General features: G+C 45.1%; 3 protein-coding genes across 5 annotated transcripts; all 3 read left to right on the forward strand.

Annotated features, from left to right (window-relative positions):
* The first annotated feature begins 665 nt into the window (after nt 1-665).
* Nucleotides 666-4,500, forward strand: LOC133927284 (cysteine-rich receptor-like protein kinase 10). 2 transcript variants are annotated; one of them, XM_062373677.1, is made up of 8 exons: nt 666-1,199; nt 1,606-1,661; nt 2,147-2,232; nt 2,677-2,858; nt 2,979-3,171; nt 3,397-3,634; nt 3,717-3,870; nt 4,018-4,500. In XM_062373677.1, exons 1-8 carry the CDS (start codon nt 759-761, stop codon nt 4,363-4,365), a joined length of 1,698 nt encoding a protein of 565 aa, XP_062229661.1. In that variant the 5' UTR covers nt 666-758; the 3' UTR covers nt 4,366-4,500. The 2 variants fall into 2 exon arrangements, with proteins under 2 accessions (XP_062229661.1, XP_062229662.1); XM_062373678.1 differs by having other exon boundaries at nt 667-1,199; nt 1,609-1,661.
* A 4,503-nt stretch (nt 4,501-9,003) lies between these two features.
* On the forward strand, nt 9,004-11,902 carry LOC133926007 (probable receptor-like serine/threonine-protein kinase At5g57670). Of its 2 annotated transcripts, none has more exons than XR_009911045.1 (7): nt 9,004-9,441; nt 9,559-9,813; nt 9,943-10,100; nt 10,198-10,277; nt 10,382-10,517; nt 10,587-10,850; nt 11,215-11,297. XR_009911045.1 is itself a non-coding variant. In XM_062371740.1 (7 exons), the coding sequence occupies exons 1-7, from the start codon at nt 9,237-9,239 to the stop codon at nt 11,386-11,388; spliced, it is 1,158 nt and encodes a 385-aa protein (XP_062227724.1). In that variant the 5' UTR covers nt 9,004-9,236; the 3' UTR covers nt 11,389-11,902. The 2 variants fall into 2 exon arrangements, 1 of the variants encoding a protein (XP_062227724.1); XM_062371740.1 differs by having other exon boundaries at nt 10,587-10,736; nt 11,215-11,902.
* Nucleotides 11,903-15,215: 3,313 nt separating this feature from the next.
* On the forward strand, nt 15,216-17,997 carry LOC133927285 (cytoplasmic 60S subunit biogenesis factor REI1 homolog 1-like). The gene is made up of 5 exons (XM_062373680.1): nt 15,216-15,518; nt 16,092-16,652; nt 16,737-16,906; nt 17,314-17,532; nt 17,653-17,997. The coding sequence occupies exons 1-5, from the start codon at nt 15,414-15,416 to the stop codon at nt 17,810-17,812; spliced, it is 1,215 nt and encodes a 404-aa protein (XP_062229664.1). The 5' UTR covers nt 15,216-15,413; the 3' UTR covers nt 17,813-17,997.
* The last annotated feature ends 997 nt before the right edge of the window (nt 17,998-18,994 follow it).

Genomic DNA, 18,994 nt, shown 5'->3' on the forward strand with positions numbered 1-18,994 from the left:
CTACTTTCGTACTAGTTATATGCACGAGTTATATGCTGCACTAGTAATATTCTTATGTTTTTTTCCAGAGGGAATATGATAGCTAGTTGGGTATCTTAATTTGGGATAAAATTTCAGAACGTGGATAAGGCTTGTAAATTTTGTTAAAACTAGCCATTGGGTTTGCCTATGTGCGGCGTCAGTTAGAAGTTGCGGAAGACGACCAACGTGTATTGTGTGCGATCCAGAGGTGAAACACGAAAACGGGATTTTCAAGAGCGGAATATATAGGAGTGGAGTAGTAGAGATTGTGTGGCATGATATAAATAATTTCTGCGAAATTTAAAATTTGTAAGACTAAAGGTAAAACATCCTATCTAATATAAAAATTATTATATATATTTTTAAATAGCAAAGGTGTTATCCTCCACTTGAGAGCCGCCATGGTCAGTCGTGACTTCAACTCCTGAAGTCAACACGATCAGTCCGTCCGACCGTCCCACCACCCACCCTGCCAGCCAATAGCTGATTGCCACGTCGCCGACCGAGCTTGAGCTTCCCATAGGAATTGCTGACGTGCCAAACAGGCGAAGAATATCCTGAAAGCCCACACTCCTCTCAACCGAACAAAACTCTAAAAAAACCACAAAGTCCACACAAAAGCCACGCTTAGTCAAAGTCGCCCTTTACACTTGCCGCACCAATACAAATGCGCCCGTCAATGTCCGTGGCGAGGTCCGGAGCCGGAGAGGCCGCAGCGCAGGCGGCAGGAAGTGGCCATGCCGAGCCTGTTGGACAGCTCGAGCGGCCTGTGGACCGTGCTCGGGCAGACCTCGAACGTGGTGCAGCTGGTCGGCGTGGACGCGCTCGGGCTGGTGTCCATGGTCGTGCAGGCCGCGCTGGCGGCGCGGCGCCACCGGGACGCGTGCTGGCGGCTGGCGCAGCACGTGGAGATCGTCGGCGGCCTGCTACGGGAGCTGGAGCTCGCCGAGCTGATGCGGAGGGAGGCCACGCGGCGCCCCCTCGAGCAGCTCCGGGGCGCGCTGCGGCGGTGCTACGCGCTCGTCACGGCGTGCCAGGACTGTGGGTACCTCCGCAGCCTGCTCGTCGGCGCCCGGATGGCCGAAGAGCTACGCACCGCGGAGCAGGAGATCGACATGTTCATCCGCCTCATCCCGCTCATCGCTCTCGTCGACACTACTCACGATCGTTGTGTCACGGTACGCGTGATGTTTTAGCTTGTTGATTAGCGCTGGTGATTTCTTGATTTTTTTTATGGTGATTTCTTGATTTGGTAGTTCAGTTCATATCATAATTGAAGCTTTTCGTGTATGAGTTTAAGAAGAACTGATTTGTTGGCGATTCGTCCGACCTGTAAACCCGATCAAAATCATCCTTTCAGATGACCCTAGGAAGTAGGAATAATTGCGTGTGACTCGGAGTCCAATAGTAATTGCATCTGCAAATTTTAGTTCTGAATCCATAGAATATTCCTTATTTTTGTGTATCATTAATTTTTAATAAGTTGATCCTAAAAAAGAGTTTAATCCTAAAAATAGATGGCATACCGGTCAATTACTCAATTGTACGTCCGTAATATTTGTTAATTGTGCTATCGTTGTCCAGCAGGCTGCAGAGGGAGTGGCAGGTGTAATCACGAACGGTTCAAGCCACCACATCAGGTTAGAGTATTTTCAAATGTATTTGATTACTCGGAAAATGATTCTTCACATGTCAAATCCAAAACTATATCGTATCTTCTGAGAAATTGGCAACAAGATAGGTGAAACCTGTTGATGTCGACAATTAGATAAGTGTTGATCGTATTTGGCTGATTAATGACTACTGACTGGTTTTAGATCACAGAGTTCATAGAAGCAATTCTGTTTTGGGGCTATTGTATAGCAGATTATTCAACTTGAATTGGACTATGACTTTATTTGACTTTAAATCTTGATGGTTCGACAAATTTCTAATACCTTTGTCCATATAGCAACAAGTTTTTTTGTCCTCAAAATGAAACAGTGTGAACCTCTAGTTATTATGTAACCATGCCATCAGTTCTTCTGTTGTACACTCCTAATGGTATGGAATTTTCCATCTTTTTCGGAATCTTGAAATCGTTGATGCTTTTGGCATAGTAATGATGAGATTTATATACCTTTAGGTTCCCAAGAAGTACTTCGGACTTCACCAAAATACAAATTCAAGGAGCTACTGAAGTTTGCAATGTTGCAAAGCAACCGTTAGCAGGTAGGCAGTTACCACTATGATTTTCCTGATTCTCTTAGCTGTAGACTCAAAAATCAGAACTCAAAGACTAAAATTTTATGTCGATGAACTTTATTTTAGAGATAATAATTATGATACCACTTTCGTATACCACACCGAATTCCATAGTCAAATAAAAATAAATAAGCATGTGTCATGGAAGAGTGCCAAGTTACTAACTAGTGGTACTAACATATCTTTAAGATATAAATTACAAACTCTAAAATAAAGTTCTACACTAAATAGTTTCTTTTTTCCAAAATAAAAAGTCAGTTCAGTAACCACACTTCAACAGTCTTCCAATATGATTATTTGATGATCTATCAAAGAAACTTGAGTATTTGCACTGTATTTCTGTATTTCTTTAGCCATATCAGTAAATGCTGTGATTCCACTGGTGACAACAGTAGATTATCCATGATTCAGGAGCAATGGACTTGCAAGAACAGAAAATTCTGGACATTGAAGGATTGTTGGAGCTTTGTACCCGTACTGAAGAGAGTTTCCCAGCATTCACAAAGTTTGATTTCGTTCAAATTGTCAATGCTACAGACAATTTCTCAGAAAATAGAAACGTTGGGTGGGGTGGCTTTGCTACAGTTTACAAGGTAATTATAACCCAAAACGGAAAGGAACTAACAGAGTCAATGCATATCCTCCTTATCTTTCAACTGCAGGGGTGGGGTGCTGTTTTATTTTGATAGAATGCTGTGTAAATGCCATTGCAGGGTCAGTTGCCTGATGGACTCATGATTGCCGTCAAAAGGTTCGATGAACATGCTACATTATTTTATTTCAAGAGTGAATTTCTGCTTGCGAGGCTTCAGCATACCAGGCTACTGGGGTGGTGCATCCATGGGAAAGAAAGGATTCTAGTGTATGAGTTCATGGACAAGGGTAGCCTGCACAGGCTCATCTTTGGTATGTTTTCCCTTTGACCAGAGTTATTTTCACAGTATGTTTTCACTTAGTTCCTTGTATGTAAAATCTTTTTTGATATGAAAGACTAGAACAACTCCTGTTTCACTTGGTTCTTGGTTTTTTCTTATCATAGTTGATTTGAATCTATTGTCATTTTGTTTGCAATTGCACAAAACGGTAATTCCTTTTTAAACTAAGCGCATTTGTTCTTTGAACATTTTGCAGACAAAATAAAGGGTCCGTTGCTTGACTGGTCTAAGCGACTTAATATAATTAAAGGATTAGCGGATGGACTTGTTTATCTGCACAAGCACTCCATGTTACGGATTGTCCATAGGGACTTGAAGCCAATGAACATCCTCTTAGATCATGACATGAACCCAAAGATTGCTGATTTCGGATCAGCTAGAACACTGAGTTCAGATGTAGCAGAAGAGTGTACAAGCAGAGTTGTTGGAACTAGGTAAGAGACACACAATATCAATTCTAGGGCTGTGCAACAACTATGTTCCAATGTGTTGATGCATCTTCTGATGTTTATTCAGTGGTTACAAAGCTCCGGAGTATGCATGTCGAGGCCTTTATTCAGTCAAGACAGATGTATTTAGCTTTGGGGTGTTGGCTTTAGTGATCATCAGTGGGCGAAAGAATACCATACTTGAGCAACAAGGAGATACTGTTGGCAATCTCATACGAGATGTGAGTGAACACGCATTTCAAAATGTTGAATATTTTATGTGGTTCTATCCTCTACATATTCGTGTTAAAACTTAGCACACATATATGAATTTTGGATTTACACTACAAATCGTTGTTGATGCTAAAAAGATGAGAAAAATATTTCAGGCATGGCAACTGTGGAATGATGGACGGCTACATGATCTTGTAGACCCATTGTTGAGTGATGGATATGAAATCGCTGGGATAATGCGATGTGCTCAGGTGTCACTACTCTGTGCTCAGGAAGATCCAGAAGATCGCCCCACAATGTCGGATGTAGTTGCATTCCTGAACTTTGAAAGCATAAGTTTATTACCGATTCCTAAGCAACCATCTGAGCTGATTAATGGAGGTGCTATTGACAACAAGTTATCGACAGACATTGGTCAATCAAGCAGGACAATAGACATAACCATCACAAGTTCAGCTCTAGTGTCAACTAGAGTCCGCATCATTGTAGACCCAGAGACCTGATATGATAAAAGAACATTTAATAGAAGGAATTTGAAATGTGATGAGCTTTCTCCAGTTAGTGTAAAATTGTCAGATGTTGAGAATAACATTTTTCTTTTTTGGAAATAATATTATATATATTATATTATTTTTTATTATTGTTGAATTTCATCTCTAGCCTACCCAACTTCTAATACGTGCTAATGCCCTTGTAATATTAACCTATGTCGTTGTTAGAAAAAAAAAAGTAAGCTGTATTTTCACTGCTGAAACCTCAGTCACGGTTAGAGCTTGTTGCAACGCAAACACTTGTTCATGTGCACAATATTGACAACGTAAGGATGCTTAGCAAAGACAAGTAGGCAACAATATTGCCTCACAGACTTTTGGCCGTCAAATCCGTCACCTATGTTCTGCCCAAAAGTTAGCAGGAAAATGTGCCGATTTTTTCTAACGGCAGGGCTTGGCGTACAAAATTTTAACATGAAACCAAATTAGGGCGCCAATTGTTCAAGAATTCTAAACCTAATGTCAGGCCATGCCTGCTGAGATCAGGCTAGCCTGGAATGGGCCGCTCAGCAATCTACACTCGAAAAGCAGAGATAAGGCTGGGATGGGCCACAGGGGCGACACTAGAGCGTTTCAGGTGGTGCACATGCACTACGGTGAAGAAAATTTACGTTAGTAATTAACTCATTTTCACTATAGTAAATTATATATTTTAGATATATAGTAAAGGGGTGCACCATCTTTATTTCGGCGCTAGCTTCGCTCATGATAACCTTTTGCCCAAGACAATTCAGAAAGCCCATACACCTCTCAACAGATTTTTTTCCCAGAAAAATCAGAAAGTCCACACAGAAGCCACGCTTAGTCACCGTTTACGCTCACCTCACGTCCTCACCCGTACAAATGCGCCCGTCGGCGGCGGCGACGAAGGCCGGAGCCGGAGAGGCTGCCGGCGCAGGAGGCCGCCATGGCGATCGAGCCCGTGGGACAGCTCGAGCAGGCGAGCGGCTGCAGCCTGTGGAGCACGCTCGGGCAAGCCTCGAACGTGGCGCAGCTGGTCGGCGTGGACGCAACTCGGGCTCGTGTGCATGACTGCTGCATGGTCGTGCAGGCCCCCTTTTGAGATGCGCCATTGAACCTTGAGCGTGAGTTCGGATCGAATCCGGCTCGAGTTGGGTGACACGCATTGGGGTCGGTATGGAACTTGCATGGTTTGGAGGCGAGGTGACGACCGGGTTGGGTTTACGTGTGAGATTCTATGCTGTGGTCAACCACTGCATAACCAATTAGTGGTGAACCCGTTTCCACTTCTAGCAAGCCTCGCAAAACCGCTACGTTGAGGACAGCTACTGATCATCCAGAAGGTGTTTGCAGTACCCAATAGAATTTAGATTTTTTTTTCCAAAACATAGCCTTGTTCTTACTCCCTGTCCCGTTGTCTTCTTCATTTCACTCTCCCCGACGACCTCGCTCTTGTTCGCCCAAGCATCCCCGCACCCCGTGTTCCTCCGTCGTCCATGCGGCTGCTAATTAAGCTCAGGGCGGGGAGGGACGTGGCGCCTGGAGCAGTGGAGCGCGGCGCGCAGGAGGCTGACCGTGGCCTCGGCGAGCGGAGGCGGAGGCGGCGGCGTGGACGCACGCCAAACAATGCGGACGCGACGAGCGGAGGCGCGTAGGAGGCCAGCTGTGCCACGGCGAGCGGAGGCGGTGTGTGTGGTGGCCGGGCGCGATTGGAGTGGACTGGGAGGGTTGCCCTCATGGCGGCGCTGTGTGGTGTGTGCTCCACGCCTCCACCCGCTAGGAGAGAACGAAAAAGGGTTGGCCTGCTAGCTTGTATTGGAACAGAAATTTTCACTAGAACATTCGTATGATATATCACACTGTTTATTTGTATTGTGATTGGTGTCGAAAAGTTAGTTGAAAAAATTATGAGGTAAGTGAGAAAATCAACGGATGTATAAGTATTAAATGTGAGTAATGCACGACTGAGATAGACTATGAGCGTGTAAGAACTGCAGAGTTACAATTTCCGCTTGTATTGATGGTTGTACGTGTGTTTTTTTAATGTAATTTTGAATTAGTTTTGCTGATCTAAAAGTTACCCAAAATTTCTATTAAAAAATAACTAAAATACTAGGGGCGGTTAGGAGCCTAAGGCTAAATTTTGGTGGCATTATCACTTAGGGCGAGCTTTTGAAAATGTATAGAATTTTTCATAGACAAGAAATACAAATAATGAATAAAAGCATGATATTACAAACATAAAACCAAATTTGCGATGCATAGAAACATAAGCACATACGAGGAATTACATAACTCTAAGTCTCTATTTGTTTGAGCTTCTGTTTTTAGGTTTTTCAAAAAAAAAATACTTTTAGCTTATCTAAAAGCTATTTTTTGGAAATAGTCTGTTAATATCTACAACAATTTGTTAGGAATTACATAATTCTAAGTCTCTGTTTGTTTGAGCTTCTGTTTTTAGGTTTTTCAAAAAAATTATACTTTTGGCTTATCTAAAAGTTATTTTTTGGAAATAGTCTGTTGATGTCTACAACAATTTGTTGGTTTTTCAGTACATAGCTTCTCAGAAAAACGTCTCTCAGTGAGTTTTTTTAGCTTTAATTCATTTTTCTCAGAATGATTTTTCAGAAGCTACTTCTTCAGAACCTCATATGTTCTGTTTTCTAGTTTTTGGCAGCAGTAAAAACAGAATCAAAAGTAGGAAACAAACAGAGTCTAAATCTTTTATGAGTAAGAGGCAAGTCCCAGTCAAGGATTAAAATTTCGTTAAAATTTTGAAGGGAAACAAAAATATCTAATTTTGAAGAAAAAAAATCGCTAAATATAGGATTCACGAAGCAGTTGACGAAAATATATCCGAAATTTTATAAATTTCGACCTTTTCACTAGTGAATAAAAAATTATAAAACAAAATTGAAATCAACTACCCACCCCTGCTATCTGCCGTCAGTCAACGTTGCTCTGTTTAGTCGGACCTGAGTCGCCCAGTCCTGTATACTTCATTGGCGTTGCATGTACGTACCACAGGCTAGGCTGCTAGTTATTTTCTTCGCATATACTATCGAACTGTTACATTGCTGACTAGATGGTTTTCGACTAAGACTATGTTTATTTGAATTTCTGTTTTTGAGTTTTTTCAAAAGTTATGTTTTTGGTTTGTTTAAAAAGTTGTTTTTAAAATAAACTACTAATTTCTATAATAAATTTTTTACTTTTCAGCACATAGTTTCTTAGAAAAGTATATCTCAGTGAGTTTCTCAGTTTTAATTTATTTTTCTCGGAAGCATGTTTTTAACTTCTTCAGAAATCACTTCTTTATAATCTCATTTGTTTGGACTTCTGATTTTTAACTTCTGACAGCAATAGAAGAAGAACCAGAAGTAGAAAACAAACCAGATCTAATTATGCTGTCATGACTCGAAAAAGGAAGCATGGTGCCTTGGAAAAGAGGATGCAACGCCGAACGGAGCCTATGGCCTGGGCGCTTCTGTTGGTTTTTTCTAATAAGTTAGAAGTCATAAAAAATCAAAAGTCTAAATGAATAGATTGCTAAAAATAATTTTTAAGAAATCAAAAGACTGTTTATGAAAAAATAAACTAGAAACTGGAAGTAGTTTTTTTGACTTTTTTATAATCTAAAAAGTTAAAAAATTATTATAAAAATCAACAGCTAAAATTCAGCTTTTCAAAAAAAAACAAAAATAGTTTTCCAACTAAAAGGTAAAAGCAAAAACCTAAACATATAGCCCCTGAAATACAGACGGCGGAGGAAGAGACGAACTATATCAGCAAGTTGCCGAACGACATGCTCGTCAGAATCCTCTTCTTGCGCCCCTACAAGACTGCCGTGCAAACCGCCTCGGTTTCAAGGAGGTGGGAGCGTCTCCACGCACAACTCCCCCGAGCAGAGACATGACTTCTACATGTCTCTGCTCGAGGACCTGGCATCCATGGGCACGCCAAACGAGCAGCAGTTGCAGAGCATGCAGCGCACGCTTCCCCGGCGATGCCGCGACGGGAGCCACAGTCTCAGCACATAATTTCTTAAAAAAGCATATCTCTAGTGATCAATTCATATGTATCCATTAACCCACTATATAATTCATATTGTGTAGTTAGTTAATTAAGTTAAATTAGGATTCACTCCTCGAGTGTTAGTCAAGGCTTGTACAACTGTATGTGCACTCGAGTTAAAGCAAACGAAGAAAGAACCTTCCAATTTGACAGTTCTGCTCAAACGCTCTCCAAAACACCAGCAATCCTACCACAAAACATGCAATATACACGCGACAGGGAGCTCCTGTTTGAAACACATGAATTTTACAGTAGTTTTGTGTGAATTTTACAGTTCGATTCCCACGTAATCCCGAGAGAAAAAAAATTGCCGTGTTCCGCTGGTTGAACCTTCCAATTTGACATTCTACTCAAACGCTCTCCAAAACACCAACAATCCTACCATAAAACATGCAATATACATGCGACAGAGAGCTCCTGTTTGAAAAGCATGAATTTTACAGTAATTTTGTACGAATTTCACAGTTGATTCCCACGTAATCCCGAGAAGAAAAATATTATCTTGTTCCGCTGGCTGAACAATGAACTCTGCTGCGGCAGCCTCTGATTGCAGCCGCGGTCCACCGAGCATCGCGCCCAGGCCACCCGGGACGGCGCGGGCGCCTCCACAAAGCGCCCGTCGCGTTCATACGCTTGCGCCTCCCGCGACCCCCTCGGCGTTGGTGCCCATCAATACCCTCTTCCCTCCTCCTCCGCTAGTTCATCTCGTCTCCCACCCCTGCTCCTCCTCTGCCCTGATCACTTCAGCGAGGCCAGCTTGCCCGCGCACGCGTCCCGGCCCGGGAGAGATGAAGCCTCTGTACCTGCGGAGCAGCGGCAGCCTCAAGAAGCTGCTCCTCTCCATCGGCTACCGATCAGCCGCCAAGCCGACCGCCCCCGACGCCGACGCCAAAGAAGCCGCGCCGGCGCCGGAGCCGGTGTCTCCCCAGAAGCCCGCGTGGCGGTGCTTCTCCTACGACGAGATCCACCGCGCCACCAACGCCTTCCACAAAGGTGCTCCCACGCGCGTCGCGTCGCGTCGCATGCCGTGCACCACGAAACACGGTGCATTGATTGATCGGATTGCTTAGTGCTAACGTATATGCGAGTTTGGGGTGGTGTGCCATGCAGGTAACCTGGTGGGGCGGGGCGGGTCGTCGGAGGTGTACCGCGGTGAGCTGCCCGACGGGCGGGCGGTGGCGGTGAAGCGCCTGATGGGGGCGTCGGCGTGCGAGCGGCGGGAGCGGGACTTCTTGGCGGAGCTGGGCACGGTGGGACACGCGCGGCACCACAACGTGTGCGGCCTCCTCGGCTGCTGCATCGACTGCGGCCTCTACCTCGTCTTCGAGTTCTTCAACCGCGGCTCCGTCTCCGCCAACCTCCACGGTACCACCGTACCACCGCCGTCGAAACGCTTACAAGTTGCAACGCAACGCGGCAGTAATTAGCAGCACGCACCGAGCAAGAACTCGTGGGCATTGACGGCACCTGACGTTTCTTGCGTGATGGATGCAGACGAGGCGTCGCCAGCGATGGGGTGGGCGGCGCGGCACGGCATTGCGGTGGGCACGGCGAGGGGGTTGGAGTACCTGCACAAGGGGTGCCAGCGGAGGATCATTCACCGGGACATCAAGTCATCCAACGTGCTGCTCACCGAGGACTTCCAGCCACAGGTGCGTGCGCGCCGCGCGCGTTCCGGCCGTGCTCGTGCAGGGCAGACACACCATCGCGGCGCTGATTCCTTTCGATTTCCTCGGTTTCACGTGGCAGATTTCTGATTTCGGTCTCGCCAAGTGGCTGCCGTCGGAGTGGACACACCGGGCAATTACGCCGATCGAAGGCACGTTTGGGTAAGGCTAACTCGCTCGTGGTCCAGTCGAATTGAACCATGTTGTCAAGAGTGGTGGAGATAGAAGGTGAGCCGTGATGGAAATGATGGCGTGGTTTCTTTCAGGTGCCTGGCGCCGGAGTACTACACGCACGGCATCGTCGACGAGAAGACGGACGTGTTCGCGTTCGGCGTCTTCCTGCTGGAGCTCACGACCGGCCGGAAGCCGGTGGACGGCAGCCACCGGAGCCTCCTCAGCTGGGTAACACAAACGTCACTAGCTGCAACGCACGTTTCTCCTACCAGTGCTCCTGATCACTGAAACGTGCAGGCCCGGCCGCTGCTGACCGACGGCAAGATCGACACGCTGGTGGATCCAAGAATTGGCAACGACTACGACGCCGAACAGGCGAGGCGGGTCGCGTTCGTGGCGTCGCTATGCATCCGCGCGTCGGCGGCGTGGAGGCCGTCCATGACCGAGGTGCGTGCGCCACTTGGGGTCAGGTCGATCTTAAGTAGCAGGTCACCGTATGCTCCTTAACAACGCAACAGTGCTTGTCTACTTCGGAAGCATTGTTCCTAGGCTGCAAATGAGGTTATCTATCACAATCTCATTTCTAACTCATGTTTGGTTTGACTAATGGAATGGATGGAGACATCACCATATCATTTTTCACAAGCGCACGGTTAGCGTAAATAAGGGGTGTTGTCATCCCACCAAAATTTATATAAACTTATGGTTTATCTCTCAAACCAAACACCCCCGTACACTACTGCCTACCTGCAATATTATTTTGCATTTCGAGGTGAATTAGTCATAATTAAGGCAGGAGTTCATGGCAGGACGCCCATGCACATGTCTCCATGCTACTACCTGCAAACCACTTCTTTATTGCTTAATTTACCTGTAACAGCTAGATTGGCAATGTGTGGTCCGTAGTTAACGCTGATGGTGGCAGGTGTTGGAGCTGTTGGAAGGCGCCGAGATCCGGCAAGACCGGTGGACGATGCCCACGGCGGCCGACGACGGGGAGGATCCCTGGTTATTCGACGACTTCAACTACGATGACGATGAAGATGAGGGGTTCAACACCCCATCTCCCTTTTCCTCTTCAACAACCACGAGCAATTAGCATACTTCAGAACCTAAAAGAATTCAGATGCCTGTGATGTGAATTTTTGCCGGTTGCTCTACGAGCAGGACCCCCTTGTAAATAGAAGGTTATCTTCAATCGCTCTAGGAAAAGCAAGTTATTACCATACCAGCCCCCCATTCTTAGAAAAAAAAGAAAAAGAAAACTATACCAGTCCCCATTGATCATGACATCAAAGAACGGAATGTACTTGCCTGCGCATAATACGGGCGAATGTGTGAACATAATAATGTATTAGTTCAGAGGCGAAATAGCAGCAAGCGAGCTAAGATTTTGTCGGCCACGGGCTGACTCGACAGGTTTGGACGAGTTTGTGCCACTTGGCTGCTTGCAGCATCAGTTGGGTTGCCGTAGGATGAAGGTGACCAAGCGTGACACTAGTTTAGTGAGCAGTTGGAGGTGTGCACCGGGTGGTTAGTTGCCAAGTGGGCTCGATTTGGTTGTGTCAGTTAGCGAAGGGCAAGGGCAGTGCCTGCCGTGGCGTGGTGGCAGTTTGGGACGGGTTGCGCACTTGTGCTGTGCCCCTTAAAGCACGGATACGTGTTTGCAGCAGTGTTATCTGGATACATGTGTTTAAATTTATTTACCGAATTAGATATCTTAAATTTGAGTCGGATTATGACACCTGTGTCGGATTTCGAGTTGTATTTCGCGTATCCAAATTACCTTTGTCGAATCGGACATCCGAGTCCGAATCGGATTCCAACACTCATGTCTGTATCTAGGTAACACTGGCTTGCAAGAGAACTTGAGGGCCTGTTTAGTTTTGGACTACTTATGCCTCGTTAAATGCTAGGCGAGCTAATTATTTAGAGGAGGAATCGGCCGACCGCGATTTCATCTAGTGTGGGAGTAGAAATGAACTAGGCGTGGATGTGGATACCAGGGTGAGCTAACGGTTGACGTACATCCAAATGATTACACAGGGTGAGATCAATGCTAATTTTTAACGGGATAAGCGCCAGTTTCAATCAAACAAACCCTAAAATTCACATAGTCTCTAAGACCATCTCCAACCATATTCCTTTCATTTTGTTCCCTTTTCAATTCCCTTCCATATTCCTATTTCCTTTATTTTCTTTCATCTTCAATAGCTTCCTTTTGAAACGAATCGTGAAGGAAAATTAGAGAGAATCTCGTCCTGAAGAGAATGATCATAAGAATTTCTTTTGTGATGGGAATCGTAAAGAGAAACCGTTAGAGCGCTGAAGGGAACGAAAATCTTTTCGCGATTGAATTTTCGTCCGTGATAGAAATCCCTTGACAGCCCCTGGACCCCAGCCTGACCTACATTGTCTGTGCCTCGCGTGAAGGCTTGGACGCTAGCTCCGGAACTGGAGCGGCATTGCCACGGGAAAGGCAAGGGTTTTGTTTTTTTTTTTAAAAAAAAAGAGAGGCAAGGGTCAAGGATCCTACGGCTGGTCAGTGCAGTTGTAGCAGCTGTTGGTGTGAGATGCGGCCGGTGCTTATGTTTATCTTTTCAAGGCTATGGAAGTTGTTGGCCAGTGGTACGTGCGAGCAAGATCGCAAGAATTTTATGCGTGTCACCAGAGTAACCTGGGAAAATAATATCTTCACTGTTTTATTGGGCAGTTAAGGTACTCAAAACCAAATAAGAACGAACACATGGGCAGTGCAGATACAAGCGTGCAGAGTCTGACCTGATCTGACCCACTGAAGAAAGAAACAAGAGCTTCTTTCCTACATACGACAAGTTAGATGGGTTCAGTACTGGAGCACAGTCAAACCTACCATGCCCTAGTGTGTACTGTACTTATGGTTGACAAAGTTCAAACCAAACTGGGATTATTCCCAGTGCCTAACCCAAACAGAACAACAAGATAGGGCTCACTTGGCAACATGGAAAATCGGAAATCCCATGGGCTATGGAAATCATAAAGCAAACATTTTTGTAGTAACCACAGAGAACAATACTGCGTGACTAGAAAGAAAAAAAATGCCTATTATCCTCAGAAGAACCTCAGCATGACTTCAGATTTATGAACAACAATTTCCAGTGCCATCACTTGCACAGCTCCAGCAACTAAATGCTAGATAAGGGCTGCTGATGGTTAACTGCTGTTGACAGTCCACCAGACCAGCAGCTAATGTTCGACAGGAATGAAGGTAGTGTTAAGTGAAATATAACTTCGCAATGTGTGTGCACATATGGTCTACCTCGGCCGTCAATCCTCTCACCTGATACTCATCTATTCGTTGATTCTTTCACTTATCTCATGAATTTTTTTCACCTGATTCTCGTCCATATGAAAGGTAGTGTTCAGCTACTTACTGAAAATCGTACTAGTTGGCAACTCTAAGAACTCTAGGAAGGAGTACACATGTTGGCTTAGCTTATAATGGGCGACATCTTTTACGTGGCCGTCACACTGGCGTGCCACCTCAAGGTGCCACCTATTGTATGAGCGACACCTTACTATCACCAATCCAACGAACGATAGAAAGTTATATCTGTATTATTTTCAAACGTTCGTCTAGTTTATATACACACATGTTGGCTTAACTCATAATGGGTGACATCTTCTACGCCACATCAGGCGGCCATCACGCTGGCGTGCCACCTCAAGGTGCTACCTATTAGATGAGTGACACCTTACTGTCGCCTTTCCAACGGACGATAGAAGGTTATATCTGCATTATTTTCAAACGGTTGTCTAGTTTATACACACACATGTTGGTTTGGCCCAAGATGGGCGACATCTTCTGTGCCACGTCAGGCGACCGTCACGCTGGCGTGGCACCTCAAGGTGCCACCTGTTGGATGAGCGGCACCTTACTGTCGCCCTTCCAACATACGATAGAAGGTTATATACACACACATGTCTGGTTCAGCCCCCCCGCACGCTGGTGTGCGCCACCTGGTGCACCTCGCGTGTGTGCCCGTGCCTGCCATGTGTCCTCACCTCGTGCCCCATGCGCTCTCGCCTCATGCGCAACTACTGACCACTGAAGACATGACTAGCTATTGAGAACTAATAAAATAACTATTAAAAAAACTACTAATACTGCTGAATAAACTATTAATAATACTGACAATTACTGACACATCCTACTGAACAAATTTTAATATAGCTTGAAACTGCTGAATAATTACTGACACTACTGAACAAACTACTACACTACTAACATCTACTGACACTACGGAACAACTACTGACAAAAACTACTAACATAACTGAATATTTAACTATCGAATGTTGAACATTTTTTCTATAAATTAAAACTACTGAACATCTACTGACATAATTACTGAATAAAACTATTAACAACTACTAAAAACATCTAAATCATAGTAAATTTCACTACTAAGCACTACTAAACTATTAGAACTACTAAGTATTATTGGACTATTAAATACTATTAAGTAATTACAATGTTGCTACTGAACTACTGGACGAGTGGTGCATGACGCAGGAGCGAGTAGACGTGCAGGGACGTGTGGGGCGTAGGGACACGTGGCGCGCGGGGGCTAGTGTGACACATGGCGCGCGAGCGTGCACGTGGCGCGTGGGTCCGCTGTATTGGGTGGCTGCGCGTAGGGTTGGATCGGCTGTGTTGGCTAAGATGTAAAATATAGTTATTATTCTATATCGCGGATGTAAAATAGCGCACAGATATATATTCCCGGCGGGCGCCACTCTGAAAACTGTTCGGGCTGAGAGGCTTAGCCCATTATTGGTCCTAAATATGCCTAGCCTTGACGGCCCAACGCAATAAGGCCCAACCAAAGGCGGTGGAGGCCTGACCCAAGCGCCAACGTCAGCAGCAAATCGCGGCCGCCTCGCCCTCGCTTACTTCTCCCCCCATCTCGCTGCCCGCCGCCACTTCCTCTATCTTGATCGCCGCACCTCCACCGCGAAGAAGAAGAAGAAGAAGCGACCCGATTCGAAAGAGGAGAGGAGGCAAGCGAGGCTCTACCCCCGTTCGTGCCCGCCGAAGCAAGCCGGACCGGAGAGCGAGAGAGAGGAGGAGACGGGAGGGAGGATGCCGACGGTGACCTGCAACGCGTGCAACGCGGGGTTCGACGAAGAGGAGCAGCAGCGGCTCCACTACCGCTCCGAATGGCACCGCTACAACCTCAAGCGCAAGGTATCGTCGTCCCGCGCTCCCGACCTTCTCTCACTATTCCGATTCTAGGGTTTAGGGTTCATCGGTACATGCGGCGGATGGTGTCTTCTCTAGGCCACATGATGTACTGCGTGCTTCTTGGGCGAAAATTGAGCGTAGATGGCCTATGCAAAAACTTTTTTATCCGAATTCTGAGCTTGTTTACTTGACTTAGGAGGTGGAACGTTCGTAAAAAATCTAACCTAGCACCGGAATTTTGTGAAGCTTTGATTTTTCTGGACTTTTGTATTAGTGTATTTGAATAGTTAGTGAGTATACGATGGAGGGAGTAAATTCCTGGTGGTTTTAAGGGAACCGAGAATACTGCCATGGACTGGCAGCATCAAAATTTCCTCGATGTTTTTTAGACTTCAGAGCTATATGAAGTGGATGAAATTTGGTTACCGATTTGGATACGTCAATGGATCCAATGGTGCTGATTACTGACAGAGAACTGTTTAACTTTTGTTTGAGGTTTGATTTTGTTGCTTGTTGCTTCCTTCAGTTTTTTGGAACTTCCCGTCACGCTTTGTTTTGATGTTAAATGTTTCTCAGGTGGCTGGAGTTCCCGGTGTGACTGAGGTACTGTTTTTGGCTAGACAAGCTGCATTAGTGGAGGGGAGCAAGCCTACCAGCACTCCAATGCTTTACAGCTGTTCTCTTTGTGGAAAGGAGTACAGGAGCTTGAAAGCTCATGAGCAGCATCTTAACTCGCGATCACATCTTATGAGAGCTTCCCAGGAGCCCAATGCCTCCATTGCTGGAATTACAATACTCAAGCCACGTCCTGAGCGAGTTCCTCGTAAAGGGCCATCTGCGGTAGAAGAGGAGGAAGATGAAGATGAGGAGGAAGAGTGGTTTGAAGTTGACCCAAGTGAAATGGAGTTGGCTGATGAGTCTACTTCAAACATGCAAGTAGATGGTCATTCCTCCAAATCAGATGATGACATGGATGAATTTGAACAGTTGGATCCCTCATTCTGTTTCATGTGTGACATCAAGCATGACACCATAGAAGACTGCATGGTCCATATGCACAAAAAGCATGGGTTTTTCATACCTGACAGTGAATACTTGAAGGATCCCAATGGTCTTCTTACTTTTGTTGGACTGAAGGTAGACATCTTTTTTGTCTGTGTAGCATCTAACAATATGTGTGCAGTTTTAATCTTCATCTTCTATTGGTTATTCTACCTGCAGGTGAAGCGTGATCTTATCTGCCTCTACTGCAATGACAGATGCCAACCTTTCCAAAGTCTAGAGGCTGTCAGGAAACACATGGATGCAAAGGGTCATTGCAAATTACGCTATGGAGATGGTGGAGATGATGAAGATGCCGACCTTGAGGATTTCTACGATTACAGCAGCAGGTTTTTATCCAGCTCAGCTTTACATTACTAAATTTCTTCTTACAAAAGGTCAATGTTTCGTCCTATTTTGATGAACATGACAGAAATTACTGTAAGGAAAGGATTTTAATTTGGGTTGTTCAGAGACTTGGTATTTCAATCAGGCGAAGACAATTTTGGGTACTATATTCATCTGAACGCAGATAAACTGTTGCATGGATGGATTTTAGTTATATAAACTGCACTTTGACATATCAGGTTTGATGGCACTGGATAGGTTTATTAGGAACTCATCATGTTATGCTATTCAATACATGGTTCATGCTCTTGAGTTGTGACCCTCTCCTATTCCATAAAATTGCTTGGATTGGAGCATCTAATGAATGGATGGAGTTTGCATACATCTAACAGTGTTATTCTCATTGCAGTTACGTTGATGTGGAAGGTAAGCAGTTGATTGCTGCTGATGACACTAACAATAACATTGAGCTGGGAAGTGGTGGGGCTGAGCTGGTAATAACGAACAAGAGTGAGAAAGGAACTCGTGTTAGAACTCTAGGTTCTCGGGAATTTATTCGCTACTACCGCCAGAAACCACGGCCTTCTATTGCGACAGATCGTGCTCTTGCACTTTCTCTGGCTTCCAGGTCCGAATCCTTGCGTTACCCACTTCTCCATTTAAATGTCTTTATCATGTTAGTTCACTCATAAAATGGCAAGACCTTTGGTTCGATACTGATCCTTGCGATTTCTGTTTTCCCCTTCAGCTACAAGAGCATGGGTTTGGTGACGGTTCAGTCTAAGGAGCAAATGGTAAGGTTGAAAGTTCTCCGAGCAATGAACAGGACTGGGGTCGAGACAATGCGTACCAAGATCGGAATGAAGAGCAATGTGATCCGAAACCTCCCTAAGAATTGCCCTTATTAGTTGATACCCCTTCGAGTGTGGGAGCCAAGCCTTTCTTGAGCTTCTCTATGACGTTTATGGTGTCTTCTTTTTTTTGTCCATCGCTGATCATCGTGGTGCTCAAGATATTTCGAATTGGAATACAATTTTTTTTATTGAATTTTATGAGTTGCGGAAGCAGTTATTATATTCTAACAGTTGTGTAACTTGTGCTGGAGTTGTGTTGGAGCGCTATGGCCTATGTTTTTCTCCCCCGTTCTATGTTGTGTCACGTGCTAATCCTGCCGATGGATGAACACTGGATGGCCTAACTCAACCAACGACGCCGAATATCTTTTCTTTCTACAGAAATGGCCCAGATGACCCATGGTCATTGAATCGAAAAGCTGAGTACAAGTTAGATTACAGGAGCTACGATACATAGCATCGAGTACGAACAGTAATAATACATGGAGATAAAGGCCAGACATTGCATACAAGTTCAACAGGTTTACAATGGCCACCCCTGGAACCAAGAACATTATGCTTGAAACCAATTTCCCCGGCTCCGGCAGCCGTTGTAGCATGCGAAGCCAGTGAGAAAACCTGTGGCGCTCCGTGGAATAATCCATCCTGCGAACGGCACCGGCAGTGCTCTGAGATCTGCGAAAAGGCATTTTTGATAGTGCCTCCCAGTCTCCCACTAGTGTCAACTCAAGAAAATCCGAAGAAAATCCGCGGTCGCTCCGTGTGCTCCATTGTTCCCGCCTCCCAGTTCCTGGTCCACCTAAGCTGGGCCAGCCCTGCGACTTCGAGGAAGTTGCAGAGGCTTCACTCGCGGTGGCCGACGCGTTTTAGGAGGGTGAGTTTTTGGTTGTCCGCGTATGGCTTAGTGTGGCAGGTGGGATGCAGTCAATAGATATTTGGTTGTTTATACAGAAAATGAGATTTTGTAAAGCTGTATTGTATAAGTACGTTAAGAAAAAATAAGTTGAGGAAAGTTGTATTTGTTAAATAGAAGAATGTTTGACTGGTTGTATCTTTCTGAATAAATTGAGCAGATTTTTGTTAGGTGACTGAATTTGAGATTGTATGAGTGAATAAAAGAGGTGATATTGTGATTGATTACTCGCACGAATATATTTTTATAACATTGGCAAGTGAGTCCACCTACATGAGCGAATACAGAGCTTGCATCTGTCAGACCAGACTGTTTAGAATCGA

This window comes from Phragmites australis, chromosome 8 (genome assembly GCF_958298935.1).
Source record: "Phragmites australis chromosome 8, lpPhrAust1.1, whole genome shotgun sequence".
NCBI lineage: Eukaryota > Viridiplantae > Streptophyta > Magnoliopsida > Poales > Poaceae > Phragmites > Phragmites australis.

What these genes read in the sequence shown, in the direction of transcription:
- LOC133927284 (XM_062373677.1), top strand. Translation starts at nt 759, where the DNA reads ATGCCGAGCCTGTTGGACAGCTCGAGCGGCCTGTGGACCGTGCTCGGG. An exon ending in CTCACGATCGTTGTGTCACG is followed by an intron (nt 1,200 to 1,605) that starts GTACGCGTGATG and finishes ATCGTTGTCCAG; the next exon opens with CAGGCTGCAGAGGGAGTGGC. An exon ending in TTGGCAATCTCATACGAGAT is followed by an intron (nt 3,871 to 4,017) that starts GTGAGTGAACAC and finishes AAAATATTTCAG; the next exon opens with GCATGGCAACTGTGGAATGA.
- LOC133926007 (XM_062371740.1), top strand. Translation starts at nt 9,237, where the DNA reads ATGAAGCCTCTGTACCTGCGGAGCAGCGGCAGCCTCAAGAAGCTGCTC. An exon ending in CACCAACGCCTTCCACAAAG is followed by an intron (nt 9,442 to 9,558) that starts GTGCTCCCACGC and finishes TGTGCCATGCAG; the next exon opens with GTAACCTGGTGGGGCGGGGC. An exon ending in CGTCTCCGCCAACCTCCACG is followed by an intron (nt 9,814 to 9,942) that starts GTACCACCGTAC and finishes TGATGGATGCAG; the next exon opens with ACGAGGCGTCGCCAGCGATG.
- LOC133927285 (XM_062373680.1), top strand. Translation starts at nt 15,414, where the DNA reads ATGCCGACGGTGACCTGCAACGCGTGCAACGCGGGGTTCGACGAAGAG. An exon ending in GCTACAACCTCAAGCGCAAG is followed by an intron (nt 15,519 to 16,091) that starts GTATCGTCGTCC and finishes AATGTTTCTCAG; the next exon opens with GTGGCTGGAGTTCCCGGTGT. An exon ending in TTACTTTTGTTGGACTGAAG is followed by an intron (nt 16,653 to 16,736) that starts GTAGACATCTTT and finishes TTCTACCTGCAG; the next exon opens with GTGAAGCGTGATCTTATCTG.